The following is a 21,622-nucleotide window of genomic DNA, read 5'->3' as shown; positions in this document are numbered from 1 at the left end:
TGAATATAAAAACACGATAACATAATAAAAAATATATATTTTTGAACATTTTAAAAAACGGAGTTATCTGTTTTTCCAAATAAACTCTTCATATATTTTTGTAAAATCCTTATTCTCGTCACAAAGATATTATTCTGGCACCAGAGTCTACACAGAGGCAGACGCGGTTGCTGGATTGACGGCTCTGATTGGTTTAGAGGACTGTCCATCACAAGCTTTTTTCGCGAGCGGACCAATCAGAGGCGTCTGCTGACCCCGTTCACCCCGCGCAGTGCGCTGACGTGCTCGTCACGTGATGTTTTCGCTGGGCTGTAGTGATGTGTAGCCACCATGAGTGAAGCGGGCAAATAAAGATTTATAATGGCAGCGAGCGATGATGGAGGCTCTGCGAAGATGCACCGTTTCGTCGCGCTGAATAATCACCAGGGGGATACGTCGGAAAGCAGCACGGATCACTCGAACGCGTAATTGTATCTGAGCTACGAACCCGCAGCCGACAAAATGGGCCGTGCATCAGTGTAAAGCGGAGGTAAAGTGACCTTTCATCGCATTGTCCCATGGAAGATCGGCCGCGTTTACCGAATCACGGCGTCATGTTGACACTGGAGGCACAACCGCGGCGCGCTGTCACAAAAACGCCCGCGACTAACGGCCACATCTCTTGTGCTGCCGGGGAGCCTCCATCCTCCTCCTCCTCCACCTCAATCAATAACGGCGGCTCCCGTTTGCCCATGCACTTAACGGCCTCCTCTCATTCTCAGCCACAGAGGAGGTACCATCCGCCTTACCACTTTAAAGTGCATCATCTGTTCCCGGATGAGAACCCTCAGGATGCTGTATTGAGGAAGAACTTGCCACCGCTCCAGTATAAAGTGCACGACTCTGCCTTCTGCCGCGTGCTGAGCGCCGACACCACTGCTGCTGCCCTGGCCGCCGCCGCCGTCTGCTCTGGCGGTGTGGACAGGGACATATGGAAATGTGGCTATCTCAGAAAACAGAAGCACGGCCACAAGAGGTTCTTCGTACTGCGGGGCCCCAGCAACCTCGGGCCCAGTCGGTTGGAGTATTACGACAGCGAGAAGAAATTTCGAAACGCCCTCAAAGCTGCTGCCTCCGGTGTTGCTTGCCCTGCCAAGAGGGTGATTTATCTGTCCCAGTGTTTCACGGTGAACAAGAGGGCTGATGCTAAGAACAAATACCTCATTGCCCTTTACACTAAAGATGAGTATTTCGCCGTGGTGGCGGAGAGCGAGCAGGAGCAAGAAGAGTGGTACTTGGCCCTCACCGAACTTATGACGGAGGGGAAAAAGGGGCAGCTAGACAACGACGAACTCGACGACGGCTACGGGACAATTTCACCGGGGACTATTTTCAAGGAGGTGTGGCAGGTCAACGTCAAACCTAAAGGCTTGGGTCAGACCAGGAATCTAATGGGCGTGTACCGTCTGTGCCTTTCCGCCAAGACCATTCACCTGGTGAAGCTGAACTCGGAGACGCCTGCCGTCAACCTGCCACTAATGAGCATTCGCCGCTGCGGCCACTCTGAGAGCTTCTTCTTCGTCGAGGTGGGCCGCTCTTCTTCCATTGGCCCTGGCGAAATCTGGGTGCAAGTCGAGGACTCGGTGGTGGCGCAGAACATGCACGAGACCATCCTCGACACCATGAAGGCTCTCAAGGCCTTTCCTGACTTCAGGCCGCGGAGCAAAAGCCAGTCCTCCGGCACGATCCCCATGTCGTTCATCACTACTCGTCGACATTTCGTCAACCTTCCCCCGAGCCAAACCGGGCTGCAGCGCTCCTCCAGGACAGATTCGGTGACGGGCACGCCGCCTACAGGGAAAAACAGAGGGCGAGGCCAACGCTACCGGACCTCCAGCGAGGGCGAAGGCACTCAGGACCGCCCCCTCAGCTCTGGAACAGGCAGCCTGGTGCATCTAAACACCCCCGTTCTCAGCGTGGGCCGAGAGGAGAGCGGCAGCTGCTGCGCCCACGCCTCACCCGGTTCGAGCCACCACACCCGGTCAGCTTCCCTCCCTGTGTCTCAATTCCTATCTGCCACTAGCCCCATTAGCGTGTCCAGCAGCAGCGGGCACGGCTCAGCCTCCGACACGCACACTCGCCCCTCAAGCTCCTCCATTTGTGGCTCCCCTAGTGACGGAGGCTTCAACTCATCCGACGAGTTCTGCCCCAGCCCGTGTGACTTCAGGTACTTTCACGCAAGTTGCACCACGCCCGAATCCCATGGCAGCACTCCGCCCGTTCGGGAGGACTATCGGCTGACTGAGTACATGACCATGGATTGGCACAGAGATGGGGCGAGGACTTTCGAGGAGGAGAGCAGTTACATGGAGAGGACTTTCCTCAAGCTTGCACATTCGTCCAAGCCGAAGCTTGGCGGCGGTGGTTTGAGTATCACGCAGCAGAAAGCTACGCAAACCTCATCCTCTTTAGACGAGTCAAGCCCGGTGGAGTCAAAACGACACCAGGTTTGCTCATGCCTGCTGAAGTCAGCCTATAAATCTTACTCTGAATTACATCACCCAAACAAGGCTCCCTTGCTCAGCTATGAGTGTCAAAAGAAACTGCCAAAAGACGACAGCTACATGCCCATGATCTACAGCATTGCTCCTTCTCCAAATGCAGATTACATCCCTATGCAACCCCGAGCAAACCACCCCGCCACCCTGGACATTCACCCCTGTTCCTCACAGCAAGCGGACCGATACGGCTACATGATGATGCTCCCGGGCGACAGCCCCTCCAGTAGGGAGCAAGCAGATTATGACGACTACATGGACATGTCCCAACTTACCGTGGCCGAAGGCTTTTCACAGGCCTCGCCCGAAGGTCCAAAGACCTCATACTTCTCGCTCCCACGCTCCTACAAAGCCCCGTCACGAGAAAAGCGCAAAAAAATGGAATACATTCCCATGTCCCCGGCCGAGCCCCCAAGCCCACCTAGTCCCGGAGAGTACATTCACATGGACTTTGGGTCCCGATCCTCTCACGCCGCTGCTTCTCCACCCTCCGTAAATTCGCCCTCCACTCCGCCGCCTTCTCAGCCCTGTTATCGGCACTGTTGCTCCTCACCGGACCATGACTACTTGGGCATGAACATGGACAGCCTCCTAAAGGATCTCCCTCCTCGGCACTCGCTCGTAGCGCCGTGGAACCCGCCCAACTACGCCCGTCCCTTAGGGTGCACTTATGGGCAGGTGTCGACTAAGTTAGATCCTGAAAAGACGCACGACGAGTGCGGAGATGGTCCGTTGAGACCAATGCAGCACCTTTGCATCTCTGAGCGTCTGCCGTTCGGTCATACGGAGCCCAAGGTCATCAGGGCGGACTCGCAGGGAAGGAGACGACACAGTTCAGAGACGTTCATCCCCTCGCCTGCTTCTTTTGCTAGCGGTTGCGGAATCAGGCCCTCAGCCAATCAGAATCTCCCCGAAGCTAGCAGATGGCAAAACTCCAGCTTCTTCGATAGCATGTGGTCACACTCGGGCGCCTCCCCCGACTCGGCAGCCCTAGCGACGAGCTCCGCTAGCGGAGGGATGCCTCAGAACACCTCATCCAGCTACCTCAACTACATCGCTCTAGACCTGAGAGAAGTGCCCAGGGTCACACGCGACACTCCCCCTCCACACCCAGCTCACAGTAACCTCCAAGAGAGCGATGCTTACGCTGGTATAGACTTCTCCGTTTCGGGAGGACATGCCACTGCCTCAAAAGGTTGGTTGCATCTCTGTCTCCCCTTATGCTACAAATGAAGTGACGGCTAGTAGTCTTCAAAAAGCTGCATGCTGCTTCAACATTCATTTCTCTGTTTGTCCTGTACAAAGGCAAACAGCTGAGACAGTTATTGAACAGAGTGCATTATGTGATGTAAAGTAACCTAAAACAGTCTATTTGTTAAGATGCGGTTGTGAATTGCATCAGTTTTTTCTTTTAATCAAATAAGTCTTTTCTACAGTCCTGAGGAGAGACGATGGAGCAGAATTGTTCTGTCAACTTTACACTGGCATGTTGTTGTTATAGTGAGAAGAGAAACTATGAAAAATGTTACTGTTGCTTTCAAAGAAGTTATTTTTTTCTTACTGATTGAACATGATTTGAAATTTGTTTTTGCACTTTGAATAGCACTGGGAAAAGAGCACTTCATGTGCACAGAGTGACTGCAAACACAGAGTTGTGATGTGCAAATATGATATTAAAGGAATCCACTTGCATGCTGCCTAAAAAAACTTGCTTTCACAGTTTTAACAGTCAAGTAAAACCTTTCACTAAGATGACTTAAAATGCTGTTGTTTATTTCTTTGAATGCTGATTTCTGGTCTATTACAGATGCATTCTTGCTTCCGATGTCCTGCAAAAGTTTTTTTCTTGCTCAGCTATATAGATTTCAAAAATAACTTTGCGGGTAACGTTGCACTCACATTGTCATACAAGAAAGCTTAAGTCATTTTTCTTACAGTATTTATAAAAGCTATAAAGAGACTTGCACTAACAAAATTTAAAAATTCTTTTCAGAAAAGTCATTTTACTTCTCAAGTAAATATATCTTGATTTTTTTTTTTTTTTTTTTTTTTTTTTTTTTTTTTAGAATGTTTAGATATCTGTTATGGAAAACAAGTCAAAAACACTAAGAAAATAATTTTTTGCAGTGAATATAAGTAAAGGTTATTTTTTCTCTCAAGCTCATCATTAAGAGATGATAGATCATAAGAGATGAGAAGTATATATTTGCTGGAATCAAATAACCTATAAAAACAGAAAACTGAAGGTTTTTGCATTTAAGAATGTAGGAACACTAAAACAAAATGATCCTGCATTTTTTTGTGAAGTAAAAAACCATATTACTATTTTCATGAAGAGTACTCATTTTTGGAGGAAAAAAAAAATCATTATCCTGATTTCTATGATCTGCTGCTATCATCTGCTGTAACAAAACCCATAATGGGTTAAAATATATCCACCATAAAGTGTTTATCAGTCTGTTCTTTTAGAAGCATTTAATACTACTATAGTAAACTCCAAAAAAGAAATACTGATGTGTGGTTTCAATATATAAATGGGCTCTACTTCATAAAGATAATGAAGCTGACTGATGTCCAAAGTGACTTTTATTGTACATTTGAGCATGCATTGGCTGGAAACCAAACCCACGACCTCTACTGTCCGAGCTCCAGGAATGCAAACATCGAACACATTAAAGCATTTGATAACGTGTGCTCTGTCTCCTCACCCTTGCAGATTGAGTGAGTCAAACGCTGGTGCCCGAAGGGGAATCAGGACACGGAGAATCCACTGAACTCTGGAACGCCGAAGAGCAAGCCTCCTCCTCCTCAGACCTCCAACAACAAAGACTGAGAAACTGCACAACCTCTAATGCTCTGTATTTCCCACATAACTGCCTCAACAACCGGTTTCATTTGTCTGTCTTTGTCCGAATGATAATATTTGGGGTTTTTTTCCTTTATTGTCTTCGGCCTTGTTTACTAGAGCGAGTTCGTTAAATTAGAACTGTGAGCTTCAGATATCTAGCACTTCTATTTTTGTGTGTGCGATATGAAACGCATCATAGCTCTTAGGTTACAGGTTTATGTTTCTCGGATGTAAATAGGAGAAGCTTGTATATCGAGTATCATTTTGTATCATCTCGCCGTACCCGTTTTTATTTGTATAAAGTAATTGAGTATTTTTTCAGGGGTTAACAGTGAGCACGCTGTTCGAACTTGTCCCACAGGCCACTTCTGTGAAGACCGCGTTGTTTTGGGGTTTTTTTTCGTTGTGTACAGTCGTTAAATCATCTCGCTCTGTGTTTTGGGTGCATGAAAACGTCCCCCCACGAGAGAGCGTCTGAGAAATGAGGCAACATCGGGCGAATTCAAAAGCACGACACGCTTCGAAACGAGTACGAAAGCACTTTTTAGCCTTTGAGACAGTGTTTCCGAGATGCTACCTCCCGTTCACGCCGTTGGGAAAACGTTCACGAAATCCTTTCAGCCTCGCCTGTATTAGTGCGATATCAAGTATCGCCGACTCTGAGATGCAAAACGCCACTATTTCCACAACCGCGGCTTTTCTGTCCTCGTTTGAAATAGCCTTGTTTACATAAATTGGGAGTGTTTTTGAGCCTCGATGTAGCCACCGGACACAAAACGACGATGTTTACTAATTCTTGTGGTTACGTATTTGCATTTCACTACTAGTCTTACGAACTGCCACAGTACTGAAGGATAACGTCGTGCTACTTTGCATTCCCCACGTGGTACATCCTGTTTTTGTTAATTTATTGATCGTCTGTGTTTATTTATTGAATCCAGTGTAGTGGCGTTCACCGTTTGCCGGCGGGCGCATTCGTACGAATATAGTACTGCTTGCTGAGAGGGGGAGTTCAATGTATATACAACTTCACAACCTGTTTTCCCCTCATCTCTCTGGAGCCAAGAGTTACTAGGCTCTGTTTTGTTTTCTTTTTTTCGCTTGTACCTGGAAGCTTTATATGAAGAGATTTTGGGTTGAGGTTGTGGTTGAAAGCTGTGTAGTAAGATGTGTAAGCGTTACAGTAGTAGTCCAGATTATGTTGGGACAAAACCATACATCGGTGACTTTTTCCCCATCTTTCTTTGACTAGCTTTTGTCATGCTATTGTGTCATGATATTGCTTTGCTTTAATGTAAAATGTGAAATGAAAAAAACAGTAGTATACCGTTTCTTGGGGATTTTTCTACACAACTACCGTGACAGCCTGGAAAAATAATCAAACTTGTTTTGTTTTTTTTATACTAGGGGCTCTACTGAGGTTATATTTTGGGGATACTGATATTGTTTGGAATTGTGTTGTTTGCCTTTTACAGTGACTGAAAGGAAGAGCTGGGAAGAAAAAAAAGAGATGGGCAAAGTCTATGTCAACAATTTGCTGTTCATTTGGTCAGTACTCACTTATGCTGAAAGCTTGTGATTGGGTTGAAAAATGTTGATAATAATGACTGAAGCAGACCATTATCAGCGCCGTCTTCCTTTTGTAAATATTGTAATTTTTGATATCCCTTCTCTCGTCAACACGCTACACAGCACCTCACTTGGTTTCAAGGTTGAGGGTGTTTGAGATTTTCTTTTTTTTTTTCTTTTTATTTGGTCACTTATACATTTTTATATATTTTTTTTTCGTGTATATTTATTAGATTGGGTTTGCTTGTAATAGAGCTATTGCAATAAAAAAGTGCCAAGGTATCCCTGACTGAGTCATGTGCTTTTGATTTCTCATGTCTAGTATGATGCAACATTGCTGTGGACATGTTAAGACCCCAGTTTTTCCTCTTGTCCTGTATCTTAGTTGATAGCCGCTGCACTCTGCTGGCCAGAAAGAGAATATTTACAGCTAAGCAACAGTTAGGAAATATATCAATATATAATCCATTAGTAAATCGAGTTTCATTTCCTAAATTATTATAAAAAAATTTTTTAAAGCTAATTAACTAAACTTACAGTAAGTTTTCAGTAAGTTTTTTTAATGTTTCTTATTCTCAGCAAAGCTTTATTCAATCAAAAGTACAGTAGTAATGTTGTGAAATATTATTGCAATTTAAAATAACTGTTTCTATGTGAATATATTTTAAAATATAATTTATTCCTTTGATCAAAGCTGTATTTTCAGCATCATTACTCCAGTCTTCAGAGTCACATGATCTTCAGAAATCATTCTAATATGCTGTTTTGTTGCTCAAGAAACTATTTGAAAGCCAAATATTTTTGTGGTTTCATTTTTTCAGGATCATTATTTTCAAGATACATTTTTACATTATAAATGTTTTTTATTGTCAATTTAAGGCATCCATGCTGAATAAAACATTTAAAAATCAAAACCTTACTCAAAAAGGTATGAACGGTAGTGTATATGTATATATATATATATATTTCTTTAATTACTTCCCTAGTGAAAAATAAATATACTAAAATGTATTTCAAATGCATTTATTTCATGCTAAGTATACTACAAATACATTTACATATTTATGTACTTATAAAAAATACCTTGTATAGTATACTAGACTGGTATACTTACCAGTTTGCTAAATTGGAACAACTCATTTTGTACTTGATGCACTTTAGTTGTGCGGAAGTAGTGCTGAAGTCCAACTAAAGATACACTAAAGTACATTTGATTGTGCTAAAGTGGAACTATTGCAGGTGTATACTTTAAATATCTTGCATTTAAAGACTGATGTTATTCAAAGATCATATGTGACCCTGGACCACAAAACCAGTCATAGGGGTCAAATAAATAATCTTTCCATTGATGTATGGTTTGTTAGGGCAATATTTAGCCGAGATGCAACTATTTGAAAATCTGGAATCTGAGGGTGCAAAAAAATCTAAATATTGAGAAAATCGCCTTTAAAGTTGTTCAAATTAAGTTCTTAGCAATGCATATTACTAATCAAAAATGAAGTTTTGATATATTTATGGTAGGAAATTTACAAAATATCTTCATGGAACATGATCTTTACTTAATATCCTGATGATTTTTGGCATAAAAGAAAAAGGAGTAATTTTGACCCATACAATGTATTTTTGGTTATTGCTATAAATATACCCCAGCGACTTATGACTGCTTTTGTGCTCCAGGGACACATACTGTATAATCCTCACCAATAGTGATTCTTAATATTAAGAAACATGCATTGTGCACAAGCAGTACTTCAAATAAAGTTGAATTATAATTTTTATATCAGCAAGTCTCAAGTGATATGTCAGTAAATATGTTAATAGATTTGAACTATACTTAGTATGAAATAAATGCATTTTAAATATATTCCTTTTTTACTAGGGTTAGTCATTTTTTTAGTAATTTATGCAATAAATATTTTCTTTGAATAAGTTACATATTAATATTATATAACATTATTTTAGACAAATTAAAAAAAAGAGTCCTGTTCAGATTTGTCATCTTTTATAAACACACAGTGTGGACATGAAAGGGACAATATTCACCAATAAATGATAGGATCTCATTATTTTGTAGCTTTACAGTTTATTTCTTTTAAAAAAGTAATAGGACCGATCGAAAATGCGCTAAACATTTTTAAATATCTTCATTTGAAGCCATATTTACAGATGTGCAGGGGTGTGTGAAATAATTAACCCACTGTAGTAAGGAAAGGAAACATCACCAGTCAGAATCATAAATATGTCATCAAGAGAGGCACTTGTTTAACCAATAAGGTTGTCATTTGTTTCCTTGAATAACACTGAATTAAAGATGTCTGCATATGATCCATCTCCTGCAGTCAGGAGGTAGAGTGTGTTGAGGTTGTAAAGAAATCATCCTCATCAAAGCCTTCACCTCACCATGATACAGTACGGAAACGTTCATGCAAACAGTTCTCGGTTTGTTTCCATAGTTAAAAACACAAGTCTCAAGTTGCTACAGGGTCCATTGCTTCTTATTTTCCTCACTGATAGGCTTTTGTGCTCTGCTGTTGTTTTTTTTGCGTACGGTAAGCATGAGCTCGGTGTTGATCGGAGGCACTTGTGCAGTGTGGAGCAGAAGAAGGCTACTGACATCTCTTTATCCGTGGACTGATCACACGTTTAGGATCTCAAACTCCTCTTCTGACTCAAAAAGCTTGTCTGGGGACTCGATGAACTCTAGAAGAGTGAGCACAGACGGTAAGAATGATGAAACAAAACCAGTTCACCATGGTTATGCTGCATAGTCTTCTTTCAATCACTTTCTATGAAGCCTGAATATGTTATGTATTCTTTATGCATTATAATGCACATATGATGCCTTTGAAAAACCCTTATAATAAGTCATATCATCTCATGAATAATTTTAACAGTTATAATACATTACAGTGCTGTCTATTTGTGACCTTTAAGAATATGATGATGCATAACACACAATAAACAGCATATTATATCCACACAAGTTATAATGGATTATATTTGTTGTGTTTATAATTAGTGCTGCTCCACGATTAATCGCATCCAAAATAAAAGTTTTTGTTTACATAATATATGTGTGTGTACTGTGTATATTTATTATGTATATATATATATATATAATAAAATATGTAATGTTTATATATACATTAAATATATTTATATATAATATAAATTATATGAATATAAATATATGCATGTTAAAACATGTAAATATTTTCAATATATATATATATACTGTATGTATGTGTCTTTATATATACATAATAAATATACACAGTACACACACATATACACATATACACATACATATATAATGAAAAATGCTCAGATCAAGCACTGTTTTCAAGCCCAAACAGTCCAAAACAGCTCTAAACAAATATTTGGATGGATTTTGATGTGAAAGACAACAGGAGATGGACTTTTTCACTGAAGAAAGTGTTATTATGGATTATAAAAAATGCCTTGATGGATTTGTTTCTTATAAACACAGCTTTTGGCTTCTCCAGATGTTAACTGATGGACTGGAGTGGTGTGGATTATTGTGATGTTTTTATCAGCTGTTTGGACTCTCATTCTGACGGCACCCATTCACTGCAGAGCATCCATTGCTGAGACACTGATGCAATGCTACATTTCTCCAAATCTAAGGAAGAAACAAAGTCATCTACATCTTGGGCAGCCTGAGAGTGAGGACCTTTTTTTTGGGGTGAACTATTCCTTTAAAGTAAAATGATATGACACTTGAAGATATGAGACTTGTATACATTATAACTATGGGAACTATAATCCATTGTAACTTGGATATAATGTGTACATTTCTTCACTTAATAAGGTATTATGCATGCATTAAGAATATCCTGATATTAATGCATTACAAATACAGGCTTCATAGAACATTTTAGCACACAATGCTACTGTGCTTATCCCTCAGTACCTGCTCCTGTGGTCTGCACCTCTGGTTTGGTGGGAGGAACGAACGGAGGCCAATGAGATGGGTGTTTCTCTACCAGCTCGAACATCCGCAAATTTCTTTTCTTGAGGAGCTCCTTAAAATCAGAGGGAAATAATGAAAGCAAGTCAAAGCTGTAAAGAAAGCAAGCTGGCAAATCATGTTCTTGATCTAACCTGCTGAACCAGATCACACCAGCTGTCAAAGTCCTCCTCGCTCTTGCAGAAAAAACCCTAGGGACAAACATTCACATTTACTGATCCATGAAATGAAACCCTGAATGCCTTCTAACATCTGTAGCTGAAGACGTTTGGCTCATTCTCGCATTTGTTCGTCGAGAAGTGAAATGGTCTCAAGTGATATGAAAAAACAGAAAGCTGAGCTTCATTTTCAATGGATGAACATTTTGTATTTAATCATTTGTCATTCTGGAATATGAACACGGGAATGTCTTCAGACAAAGCGTCAGTTAGGGGCCGTTCACACAGAGTACGTCTTTGTGTCTAAAAACGTGAGACGCAGCGCTCAGGAATGGTTTTTAAACACGCGCAGCACAGAATGCTTTCTCCGCCTTGTTGCCGTCAAATAAAACAGTTGCCCCGCCTCTGAGCTCTTCTGATTGGTCCACTGATGAGCAGCGCTGTGTGTAAAAGTTGAAATTCTTTTAACTTGATACAGCGTTTTAAAAACAAGGCACTCATGTGCGAGACGCTGCAAATATGTGAGACCGTCATACACATCTGTCTAGCGCATTAACATAGAAAAACTACGGAAAAGTAGTGCACTGGAATGGAAAAATGCATTCTGTGTGAACGCCCCTTAGAGTTAAAATAATTATTTTCAAAATACAACAAACCATAGAGCTGTCAAATTGGCTGAAAACGTAAATTTGAATTTTGTACTAAAATATCGAATTATATTCTAATTTAAAAAGGCATAATTTCAGTTCGGGGGGGGAAACGCTTTTGGCTTCTCTCGAGGGCCTCAAGAGGGCGCATCGAGCAAAATATTACTAATGCATGTTTCTCCAAAGCAATAAAATAACACGACTATCTTTGAAAAAAGTGCATAATGTTTCAAATAATATTTAGAAACCATATATAATTAATTACGTTGCTTAAACAATTAGAAGCATCATGTAAGTGTATAGTTTATTACCGAAAGCCAATCACAAAGAGTAGCCTACTGTTTTCATTTAGAAACATGAGATGCAGTGGGATGGAAAAAAACACCATAAAGTCTCGAGACATGTTTCTTAAAAGTTGAACTTTCTCTTTTTCCACTATATTTTGAATGAGCAGCACCGCATCCAGTGGGTTCAACTAAAAAAAAAAGCATTAAAATGTAACGACACCTACATCATCATCACATCGTGTGTGCCACATATGACACGCATTTAAAATTATTTGCATTCGAATGTGGATTTTTATTTTAAATAATTCGACGAATATTCAAAATTAGATTCTTTTTTTTTTTTTGACAGCCCTAACAGGTCACAAACACATTTATAACTAATAATGATTCAATACTAAAATCTTAAGCAAAAGTGCTTGCATATTTAAATCCAGATGGTGACTTTATTAATTATTTTTTGTCCATTTCTTATAAAATCACACATTTTTCACTAATTAATCATGATTAATTGCATTAAAATATTTGTATTGTAATAATTTCACATTGAATCTCCAAATGAACGTAGAAACAGCATAAAGATGGTATAATTTAAAAATGTGTATATTAAAAAAAGGCCAGTATCATTGACACCAATCCTGCTACTAGGCTGCATTTACACATCTTTTGACCATATCCGAGTTTTTTGGCCTGTTTACATTCACTTTAGACACGACTGGCATCCGATATCTGTGTAATTCGCACCCAGAATGATTGTCAGTGATCGCTTTACTATGCACATAGTTGACCCTGAATAATTTTTTTAAAATATAACATTTAGTTTAAGTGAATCTTCACATAAACTACATGCATAATCTATAAATTGAAAATAAATTAATTTTATTCAAGCTACAAAAGTTAATCAGTGTTGAGCAGTGAGTGATTTCAATCAATGACAGACTGCAGCAGGTTTCACTTTAAAAGCAGCGCTGTCTCTTTAAAACCTGACACACATGATGCGGATCTGTCACATTTGATTTTCTCCGAACTCTTTACAGTCATTTAAAATTGTGTTTAGGTAGGATGGTAGTAGGATGCTCGGGTGAGCGCTGGCCCACTCTCGGCGGTCGCTTGGCGGGGCCTGGCCCTACTGGCCTTGCTGGGCCCCGGTTGGGGGGTGGGGGGCCCTTGGATCTCCGGGCCCAGGGCTCGGTCTGCCCTGGTATGGTCGGCTGCCGGCGGAGCCTGCGGGCTTGCCGCCACGGCACCCTGGGGTGTCTACACTGTGGCTGTCGGATGTCCCACCTTCGGGCTCTCCTCTGCCCTTTTCTGGGTGGGGGCCGCAGTTGTCCCTGCGGTGGTTCCCCTGGGGGTCCCGTGCCCTGGGGGCCCTCCGGATGTTTGGGGCCTGGGTCTCTTCCATGCCTGCTTCATGCCTTGCGGGATGGGGCTGTTGTTCCCCACACACACACTATTAAACATTTACATGGAGGAACCTTATGAACACAAGCGCGCTCACACACACAGGTGTACACTCAAGCATTCACATTGGTGTAAAAACGGGTGCTCACAGACACACATTGTTCTGATCTGCTGTTGCTTCAAAACTTATTTTGTAATATTAGTTATGCGTGTTGCTCAATAACATTTAACATTTAGAATTTATTGTGATTCATACAGATGTTGGTTGTTGCTGCAGTTTCTCTGATGTTGTGTCTTCTGTTGTTTTCTCTTTTTGTCAGCAGGTATCGAAGCAAATTGTCTGTTTTTTTTTTCTTGTTTTTTCCTCTCTCTCTCTCCCCCTTCTCTGTTGACTTTATCCACAATTTTTTTTTTTATTTTTTTATTTTTTTTTTTTTTATTATTATTATTATTTTTATTATTATCATTATAATTATAATTATTATTATTTTTTTTATTATTATTATTATTATTATAATTTTTTTTTTTTTTTATTTATTTTTTTTCTCTCTCTTGTTTCCTCTGTCCCCTGGTCTTGTCGGTCATAGTATGGTTAAATAAAAGGGTATATAAAATTTAATTAATTAATAAAAAATAAATAATATAAAAAAAAAAAAAAAAAAAGGCTGTGAATGATGATAGCATAACTACACATACGTACTGTCATGTGTTATCTGTGTTACTGACAGGCCAAAAAAAAAAAAAAAAAATAAAAAAAAAAAAAAAAAAAAAAAAAAAAAATAAAATTGTGTTTACGAGATCACTGGCCAAAAACGGGCTTTTAGATAACTTTGTGTGTTTTTGTGCATTGAAGCGCTACTGTCGCGCTGCCATCTTTCTGTGCGCATGCACATGTCGGTTCACAGAGAGCTGCGTCTCAGACGAATTCACTTCTCTTTTGGCAGTGACGCGGTTTGAGCTCTCACCAGCGCGACAGACGGGTCCAGGCTAGTGATTTTCATGCGGTGTGGGGTCCTCTGACAGTGATAGCTCTGGTCGTCCACAGCACTGCCTGATTCAGTGTCCACGGCCTGCTGCGTAGTGTGAGGGTCCAGATAGATCAACTCATCATCTGAAAAAGAAAAAATGAGAATGCCTCAAAAACACATTTTCCAGGATAAAGCATTGCGCCGATTCCTTCGATCGAGTCATTTTCAATGGGAAACACGTTGGATCATGCGTATGTATTAAGTATGTCCTTTTATTACCCAAACTCTGTAAGCGCCAACAAATTAGACTGAGAAAACTCACCGATAAATCCAATAAAATAATAGGCGAGGTTGGGCTTTCCTCCCAAAACACCACACGACTGAGGCATCTTAAAACACTCCTAGGAAAAGAAGAAGAAATGTGCGTGTCTCTATGATACATGAAAAACTTACTAAGAAAGATTATATAATCAGAGCTGCGTAGATATCTTACAAATTGTACTCTGTTACTGATTCCAGATTACATGACAAAAATAGTAGTTAGTAACGTAATCTATTACATTGCACATTTTAGGTAATATACTCAGACCACTTTTTATATAAACAGATCATTTGTTTACTTTTCATAATAATATAATCGGATAACTGTTTAGTACATTGATTTAAACAGGATAATCTTGTACCATACTGATATAAAAATACAAAGAAAAATATTTTCCATTCGTTGTTATTAACAGTGCATTAAATATTACATCAAGGTTTTCCAAACTGGGGTTTGTGAGTTTAATGAAAAGCTAATACTAAATTCAATCATAAAACGCAAAATTAAAATCATTTTAAAATAAAACACTAAAAGATGTCATTTTATTTGTTTACCTGCATGTGACCATTAATAAATGTCAGAGAACCGTGAACATGCAAATGTGATAATTCTTAAAATATTTATTTTAAAATCTTAAGGATACTCAAGTAAATATATTAGGTGACAAAACAGTTTTAGGGAGAATCAATATTGCTATTGAGTGAATAATATGTATTGAGTGAGTAATATTTAATAAGAATACTTAATTTTTCTAATCCAGATTACATGTAATCAGTTACTACCCAGCTCTGAATACAATAAACTCTTCAGACAAAGAAAAGTGTGGTACTTTGAAGGCCTGAATGTAGACGGGGTTGATGCTGTTAATGCCCATTCGAAGAGGAATGACCAGCAGCAGGGGCCTCCAGTCCAGGGGCCTTTGGGACTGAAGGTTAAGTGTCTTTCCCTGAGCCTCTGAACAGCTCTGGCCTGACGCTGGCACTTCTCCTCGGCCACAGGGACCAGCCCTGGACCTGCTTTCCCGGCCTGGCTGCTTACACTGTTTCTCTGATCCAGAAGAAAGAGGTGAGAACATCAAGAAGGTTGGAAGAGAGAAATAAGAAGATTATTCATCCTATTTAAACTTCCTTTGGCTCTAATGAAGTCAGGGCAGAGGAGAACTTGGGGAACTTTCTCCTGAGGTTCTCTCTCCATTTCTGGATTCCTTCCTACTGTTGCATTTGGCTTGCTTAGTTGGGGTTTAAAAGACACTTAATGTTCAGTAATATTACTGGTTTAGTTGCACTGACACTATCGGACGTGAACAAAAGCTGGACTGAATTGTGCTGAATGTGACACTATTTGAACTCTTTTCATAATTGATACATTTTGCAACCGTTATTGAACTGAAGTGAATCTATCGTAGAGCTGCTTTATACAGTTTAATTCACTCTTATACAAATTAAGGCTTAAAAGGGTCTTAAATCAGAGCAGAATGTCTCACATTCATAGTCATGGCATTAAACGTTGCATGCACTTAAAACAAATATCTGTCAGTGCAAAATGAAAACTTGTTTTCCCTTTGAATTAAGTTTATATTTCCGAGACAATTTGTTTTTGCTTGAATCATTAAAAAAAAATGATAAATTTCTCAGAAAACAAGACTATATCTTATGTCATTCTGCTTCTCAAGTAAATGTATCTTGATTTAAGGATCTTTAGACATTTGCACTGAAAACAAGACAAAAACAAGGAAGCAAATAAATGTTTTGCAGTGTGATCAGAGGTTCGGTAAAAGTTACTTCAATATTCTAGTAATTTAAGGTAGAGCTATTCAAGCCATAAGCTTTTTTCTTTTTTAAATCTGTCGGAAGGTATATTTTCAAACTTTGAAGCGTTGTTAATGCAAGACATTTACATTTAGAGACCATTTTGACGTATTGTGTTCCACTCATTTTATTTCTTTAAGATTACTTGATCTTAAAAATGTCTTACATGTACCATCATAAAAGCTGCAGAAACTATTTATAGCTCAACTGAAGTTGTTTCACATCTGATGAATATCAACAGTTATTTTCCTGTTTATTACTGTGAAGCTGCTTTGAAAGAATCAGTGTTTTATAAAGCGCTATATAAATAAATGTGACGAGACATGACTAATCAGAAAAAGACACTCACTGATGTCTTCGATAACAACGGTGTTGTCCATTGACACATACACAGCCAGTGTATTCCAGTCATCAAACAGGGCAAGTTTCCTGCAAGCAGACGGCCATTTGCTGTTAGTTCACTCAAAATGTTGTTCAAACCACGAGATTTAAATGGTGCTTTCATTTACAGCAGTGTGGCATTCTTTAAAACACCTTGTAAAGCGCACATATTATATATAATTATACTATTTCATGATGCAGTACTTCATTACTACTTCACCCAAAAATGAAAGTTTGCTTAAAACAATGTCTTCACCCTCAAGTCATCCTAGATGTATATGAGTTTTCTTTCTTCATGGGAACAGTTTTGGTGAAATGCAGCATTGCATCACTTGCTCACCAATGGATCCTCTGCAAGAAATGGGTGCCGTCAAAATCCAACAGTTTGAAGTTAAAAACATCTTAATGACACAGTTTTTGGCTTCACAAGATGTTAACTGATGGACTGGAGTGGTGTGGATTATTGATGTTTTTATCAGCTGTTTGGACTCTCATTCTGACGGCACCCATTCACTGCAGAGCATCCATTGCTGAGACACTGATGCAATGCTACATTTCTCCAAATCTGATGAAGAAACAAACTCATCTACATCTTGGAATGGTGAGCAGATTTTCAGCAAATTTCTAAAAGCCAATGTGCCAACAACAAAATATTATTTTCAAGATACCAGTCTTTGGAAAAGAAAAATGACACTTGCTTGAGTACTTGAGCCACTGTGTTCGGTCCATACCATTCTCCAACAGACTTGCCCTCTCCAACGCCCATCTGAGCTACACAAACAGGACACACAATACTCATGACTTCAGTACCACTGCAATGAACAGTACTCACACACAGAGACTTTCAGATAGACAAAGCAATGATGCTCTGAACTAATGGTTTTAAACAAAACGTACAATGTGTCATTGAGAGGGCCGGGCCAATAATAATGGTCTTGAATGGCATGGCTGTAGGCAGCAACACCATCACACACACATGTTTTATGCCTTACCCATCTGGTGGATAGAGTAGCAGCTATCCTTCTTGTCTAAAAAGCAGTGCAAGATGCGATGATACTCTTTGGGCTGAAGTTTCTCTGGATCCCATCTCCAATCTAGAACATACAGTGAAGCAGAGGACTTCAGAGGTGCAGTATCGACACTCACACAGGTTGCCAGATTGAGGACGTGAAACAGGAACCAGCACAATAAACAATGGAAGGCAACGAACACTGTAAGTTAATGAGTTGACTTATTCATGTTTTAATAAGCCTCTGGTCATAGAGCTTTTTAGAAGGATGCCGAGGCTCTTTAGGCCGGGTAGAATCTGTGATCTCTGAGCGTCAGTTCATTTGTTGGATTCTGTGGCTGCAATACACTGTTTTCCGCCAACTGGCAACCCATGGTGTTGAAATCCTATTGGGTAAATTGGCAGTGGGCGGAGTCACACAGACCAAAACAAAACCAGAGATTCCGACACGGAACGCACAGTTCAAAGCAGAATAACGGCTGTAGCATTGTTTTTCAGAGAAACACGTATGTGAACTTAGCATTAGGGCTGCACGATTCTTGCTAAAATGTGAATCACGATTTTTCTCCATGGGAATTGAGATCACGATTCTCATTTTTTCAACCAAGATGTATTGCACTCAAGTACAACCCCCCCAAAAAAACCCCACAGGACATTCAGTATAATAAAGTGCTGGAGTAACACTCTTTTCTTTATTTTAGACCCCTTAAAGAGAATATTTTAAAGCTTTAAGTTGTTGAACATAAGAGAACTTAGGAATGCGGAAGTAAAGCGTGTCATGGAGCAGCCAATAGCTCCAAACAGCCAATAGTTTCAGCATTGAAGCCCATTCATTTAAGTGCTTCTCAAACACAGTCGCCAGAAATTTGTGGAAATTACAGCATTTTTTGCCATTTTAACGCATTAGTTTATCTCTCGGAAATCTGACCAGAAGTTGTATTTTATGAAACGCGTTATAGTTAATGTTTATTTTTAGATAATAGGCAGTATATGCTATATTTGCACTTAGATAACGTGAGAAACACCTTAATAGCGATCATAACCAGATGCTAGTTGATGCTAGTTGTTTTACATCTTTCTGTAATCTTTCTCTCCCTGAAGGAAGTTGAATTAACCCCATTTATTTCAGTATCTTTGGAGCATTTTCACTGGTAAGTTGATGAAATAACTGCTTTTTAAAATATTGCAGGGAAATACACGGAAGTGGAATGCAGGGAAATACACGGAAGTGGAATGCAGGGAAATACACGGAAGTGGAATGCAGGGAAATACACGGAAGTGGAATGCAGGGAAATACACGGAAGTGGAATGCAGGGAAATACACGGAAGTGAATTGACGTCATTTAGAAACGAGATCGCATTTATGTATGAATCCATATCGTGATTTTTTTTTTCCGATTAATCGTGCAGCCCTACTTAGCATGTTTCCTAAATATCTGCAAACATTTTATAGTGTTTTTAATGCTTAAAGGTGCTGTATGTAGGATTGACACCTAGCGGTCAAACTAAGTATTGCAGTACAAATTCAAAATATTGGAGAGGGTTTTTTTCACCTGGCCCCTCCTCCTCAGACTTGACGCACATGCAGGTTGCCAGATTAACGACACCAACAGGAAAGAGCACGCATGATAATGAATGACATGAAATACGCTGTGTTTTCCACCAACTGGCAACCCCGGGGTAAACTGGCAGTGGGCGGGTTTCACAAACCAAAACAGAGACCGACATTCCGGCCCGGAACGCACATTTTCAAAGGAGAATTACTGACTGTAGCATTGTTTTTAGATAAACAAGTATGTTACTTAGCATGTTTCTTAAATATCTGCAAACATATGCTATTTTTATGCTTGTAAAATATGTTTTTTTGTATTTTTGTAGGTCATCTCAACGATGTACAGGACAAACTCTAAAATAGTTAGGAATATACTAAAGCATGTTCAGTTTTTTTATTTATTAGACAATATGTTGATTCAAAAAATTGATAGGAATATTCTTTCACTGGCCTCTAGATTTCACTCTACTCCTTGGTTTGGATTTCATTTCTATATCAACGATCACACTGGTATATTTTGCCAAATGTAGAAGGTCACCCTTCATACAGAAATACTGTGAATACAGTGTAGTATAGTGGGAGTAGTACAGTCGCAGCTATTCCACACACCCGTTAATGGTAAGGAGCTTCCACGTTTGCTTACCTCGACCAAGGTGCCTGCAGACCAAAGCCTGCGCGAGGATCATCTGTCCACAGCGGAGCATGCAGCCCCATCCCGCGTCTGATGAAGGGCCTGTTCCTCCTGCAAACCACAGACAAACACCCTTCTCAGCACACTAAGCATCCTCCAATCAGGACTGAAGTCAGCTCCATTTAGCTAGTTTACTTGCCACTTACCTATGGGAGAAAACTTTTTCCTGTATGTGAACCACAGTCGTGACCGCACATCCGCGAGCAGCTCTGATTTCTCTGGAAAATGATCGTTGATAATAATCAGAAATGTTTCTTGAGCAGCAAATCATCATATTAGAATGATTTCATGCGACTGGATTAATGATGCTGAAAATTCAGCTTTGATCACAGAAATAAATTATATTTTAAAATATATTGACATAGAACATGATTGTTTTAAATTGTAAAAATATTTCTGTATTTTTATCAAATAAAATGAGAAGAAACTTCTTTGAAAAACATTAAAACTCTTATTATTCCCAACTTTTGACTGCCAGTGCACCAGAGTAATGTAACAGTAAATGATGCAACTAATCCGAACCCTGTGGTTAATATACACTGTAACAAGGACAAGTGAAACCCAGATTTAATATCTTAATTAGTGGTTAAGGCGTTAATGGCTGATGCCAATACAGAGAGCAGGGTGGCTCATATGCAAAATACAATTTAATAAGAGTGAGTGTGATTGATAGTTAATTAATTCTGAAAGCAATTAGGCCTCTCTTACTTGTTTTAAGATCATAACATGCTCCTAAGATCCATACTGGCTCGTCTACATCTGGCAGGTCTTCGAGGAACTCAGAGAATACGTTGATTTGATTCTCATACTTGGCTAGAACTGGAATAATTGGTGACATGTTAGTGTTGTGACACAATCACAGTAAATTCCTGATAAACACATAGCACTTCTGACATCAACATGCCTCACAGAAACACTGGGATGGTCCCAGACGCTAATGTACCATGTACTTGCATGTAATAAAATGACATAATCAGATACCATGTATTTACTGGGTACTCTAAGGAACTTGAATACCATGGTACATAACATGGTAAAAGTCCACAAACATGGTTTTACCATGTTAATGCCAATGCCAACATACAGAGAAATAACTCTGGTGATCTGAACCACAACAACAACGACTCGAGGACCAGAGGAACTCTATTTGTCAGTATTTGCAAGCGAGAGATGCACAGGCCACTGAAGAACAATGAGACAACTTGAAACTCAGTTACGAAATTTCCTCTGCGGGAATCCCAAGCAGACTCTTGTCGACGCTTTTCTAACTTAAAACGTCGCCTGATCGTTGTCAGCCGAACGAATCGATAAATCGCTGATCTTGTTCTTATTTTTAACCACAAATTCCCTACCTGCCTCCATCCTCGGCCGTCATCAGATACAAATACATCGCGGTGCATTGTGGGTAACGCAGTCCATGTCTGAGTCGTTCTAATAGTCAACAGCGCCAGAAAAA

The 21,622-nt window shown here is 39.9% G+C and overlaps 2 protein-coding genes across 3 annotated transcripts; one reads left to right on the top strand and one right to left on the bottom strand.

Annotated features, from left to right (window-relative positions):
- The first annotated feature begins 283 nt into the window (after positions 1-283).
- On the top strand, positions 284-7,236 carry LOC306862579 (insulin receptor substrate 2-B-like). Its single transcript, XM_079405466.1, has 2 exons — positions 284-3,732; positions 5,254-7,236. The coding sequence occupies exons 1-2, from the start codon at positions 558-560 to the stop codon at positions 5,256-5,258; spliced, it is 3,180 nt and encodes a 1,059-aa protein (XP_079261592.1). The 5' UTR covers positions 284-557; the 3' UTR covers positions 5,259-7,236.
- A 1,705-nt stretch (positions 7,237-8,941) lies between these two features.
- Positions 8,942-21,557, bottom strand: LOC306862089 (cysteine protease ATG4A-like). Of its 2 annotated transcripts, XM_079404719.1 has the most exons (13): positions 21,519-21,557; positions 20,875-20,985; positions 20,313-20,384; positions 20,119-20,217; positions 17,907-18,008; positions 17,613-17,685; positions 16,883-16,962; positions 15,555-15,772; positions 14,726-14,804; positions 14,401-14,546; positions 11,080-11,136; positions 10,889-11,000; positions 8,942-9,654 (listed from the first exon to the last, which is right to left on the bottom strand). In XM_079404719.1, exons 1-13 carry the CDS (start codon positions 21,526-21,528, stop codon positions 9,590-9,592), a joined length of 1,224 nt encoding a protein of 407 aa, XP_079260845.1. In that variant the 5' UTR covers positions 21,529-21,557; the 3' UTR covers positions 8,942-9,589. The 2 variants fall into 2 exon arrangements, with proteins under 2 accessions (XP_079260845.1, XP_079260844.1); XM_079404718.1 differs by having other exon boundaries at positions 20,875-21,520.
- Between the last annotated feature and the right edge of the window lie 65 nt (positions 21,558-21,622).

Source organism: Barbus barbus (assembly GCF_936440315.1).
Source record: "Barbus barbus genome assembly, chromosome: 43".
Lineage (NCBI taxonomy): Eukaryota > Metazoa > Chordata > Actinopteri > Cypriniformes > Cyprinidae > Barbus > Barbus barbus.
Note: the sequence above shows the minus strand (reverse complement) of the source record. Positions and strands in the feature narration are given on the sequence as shown.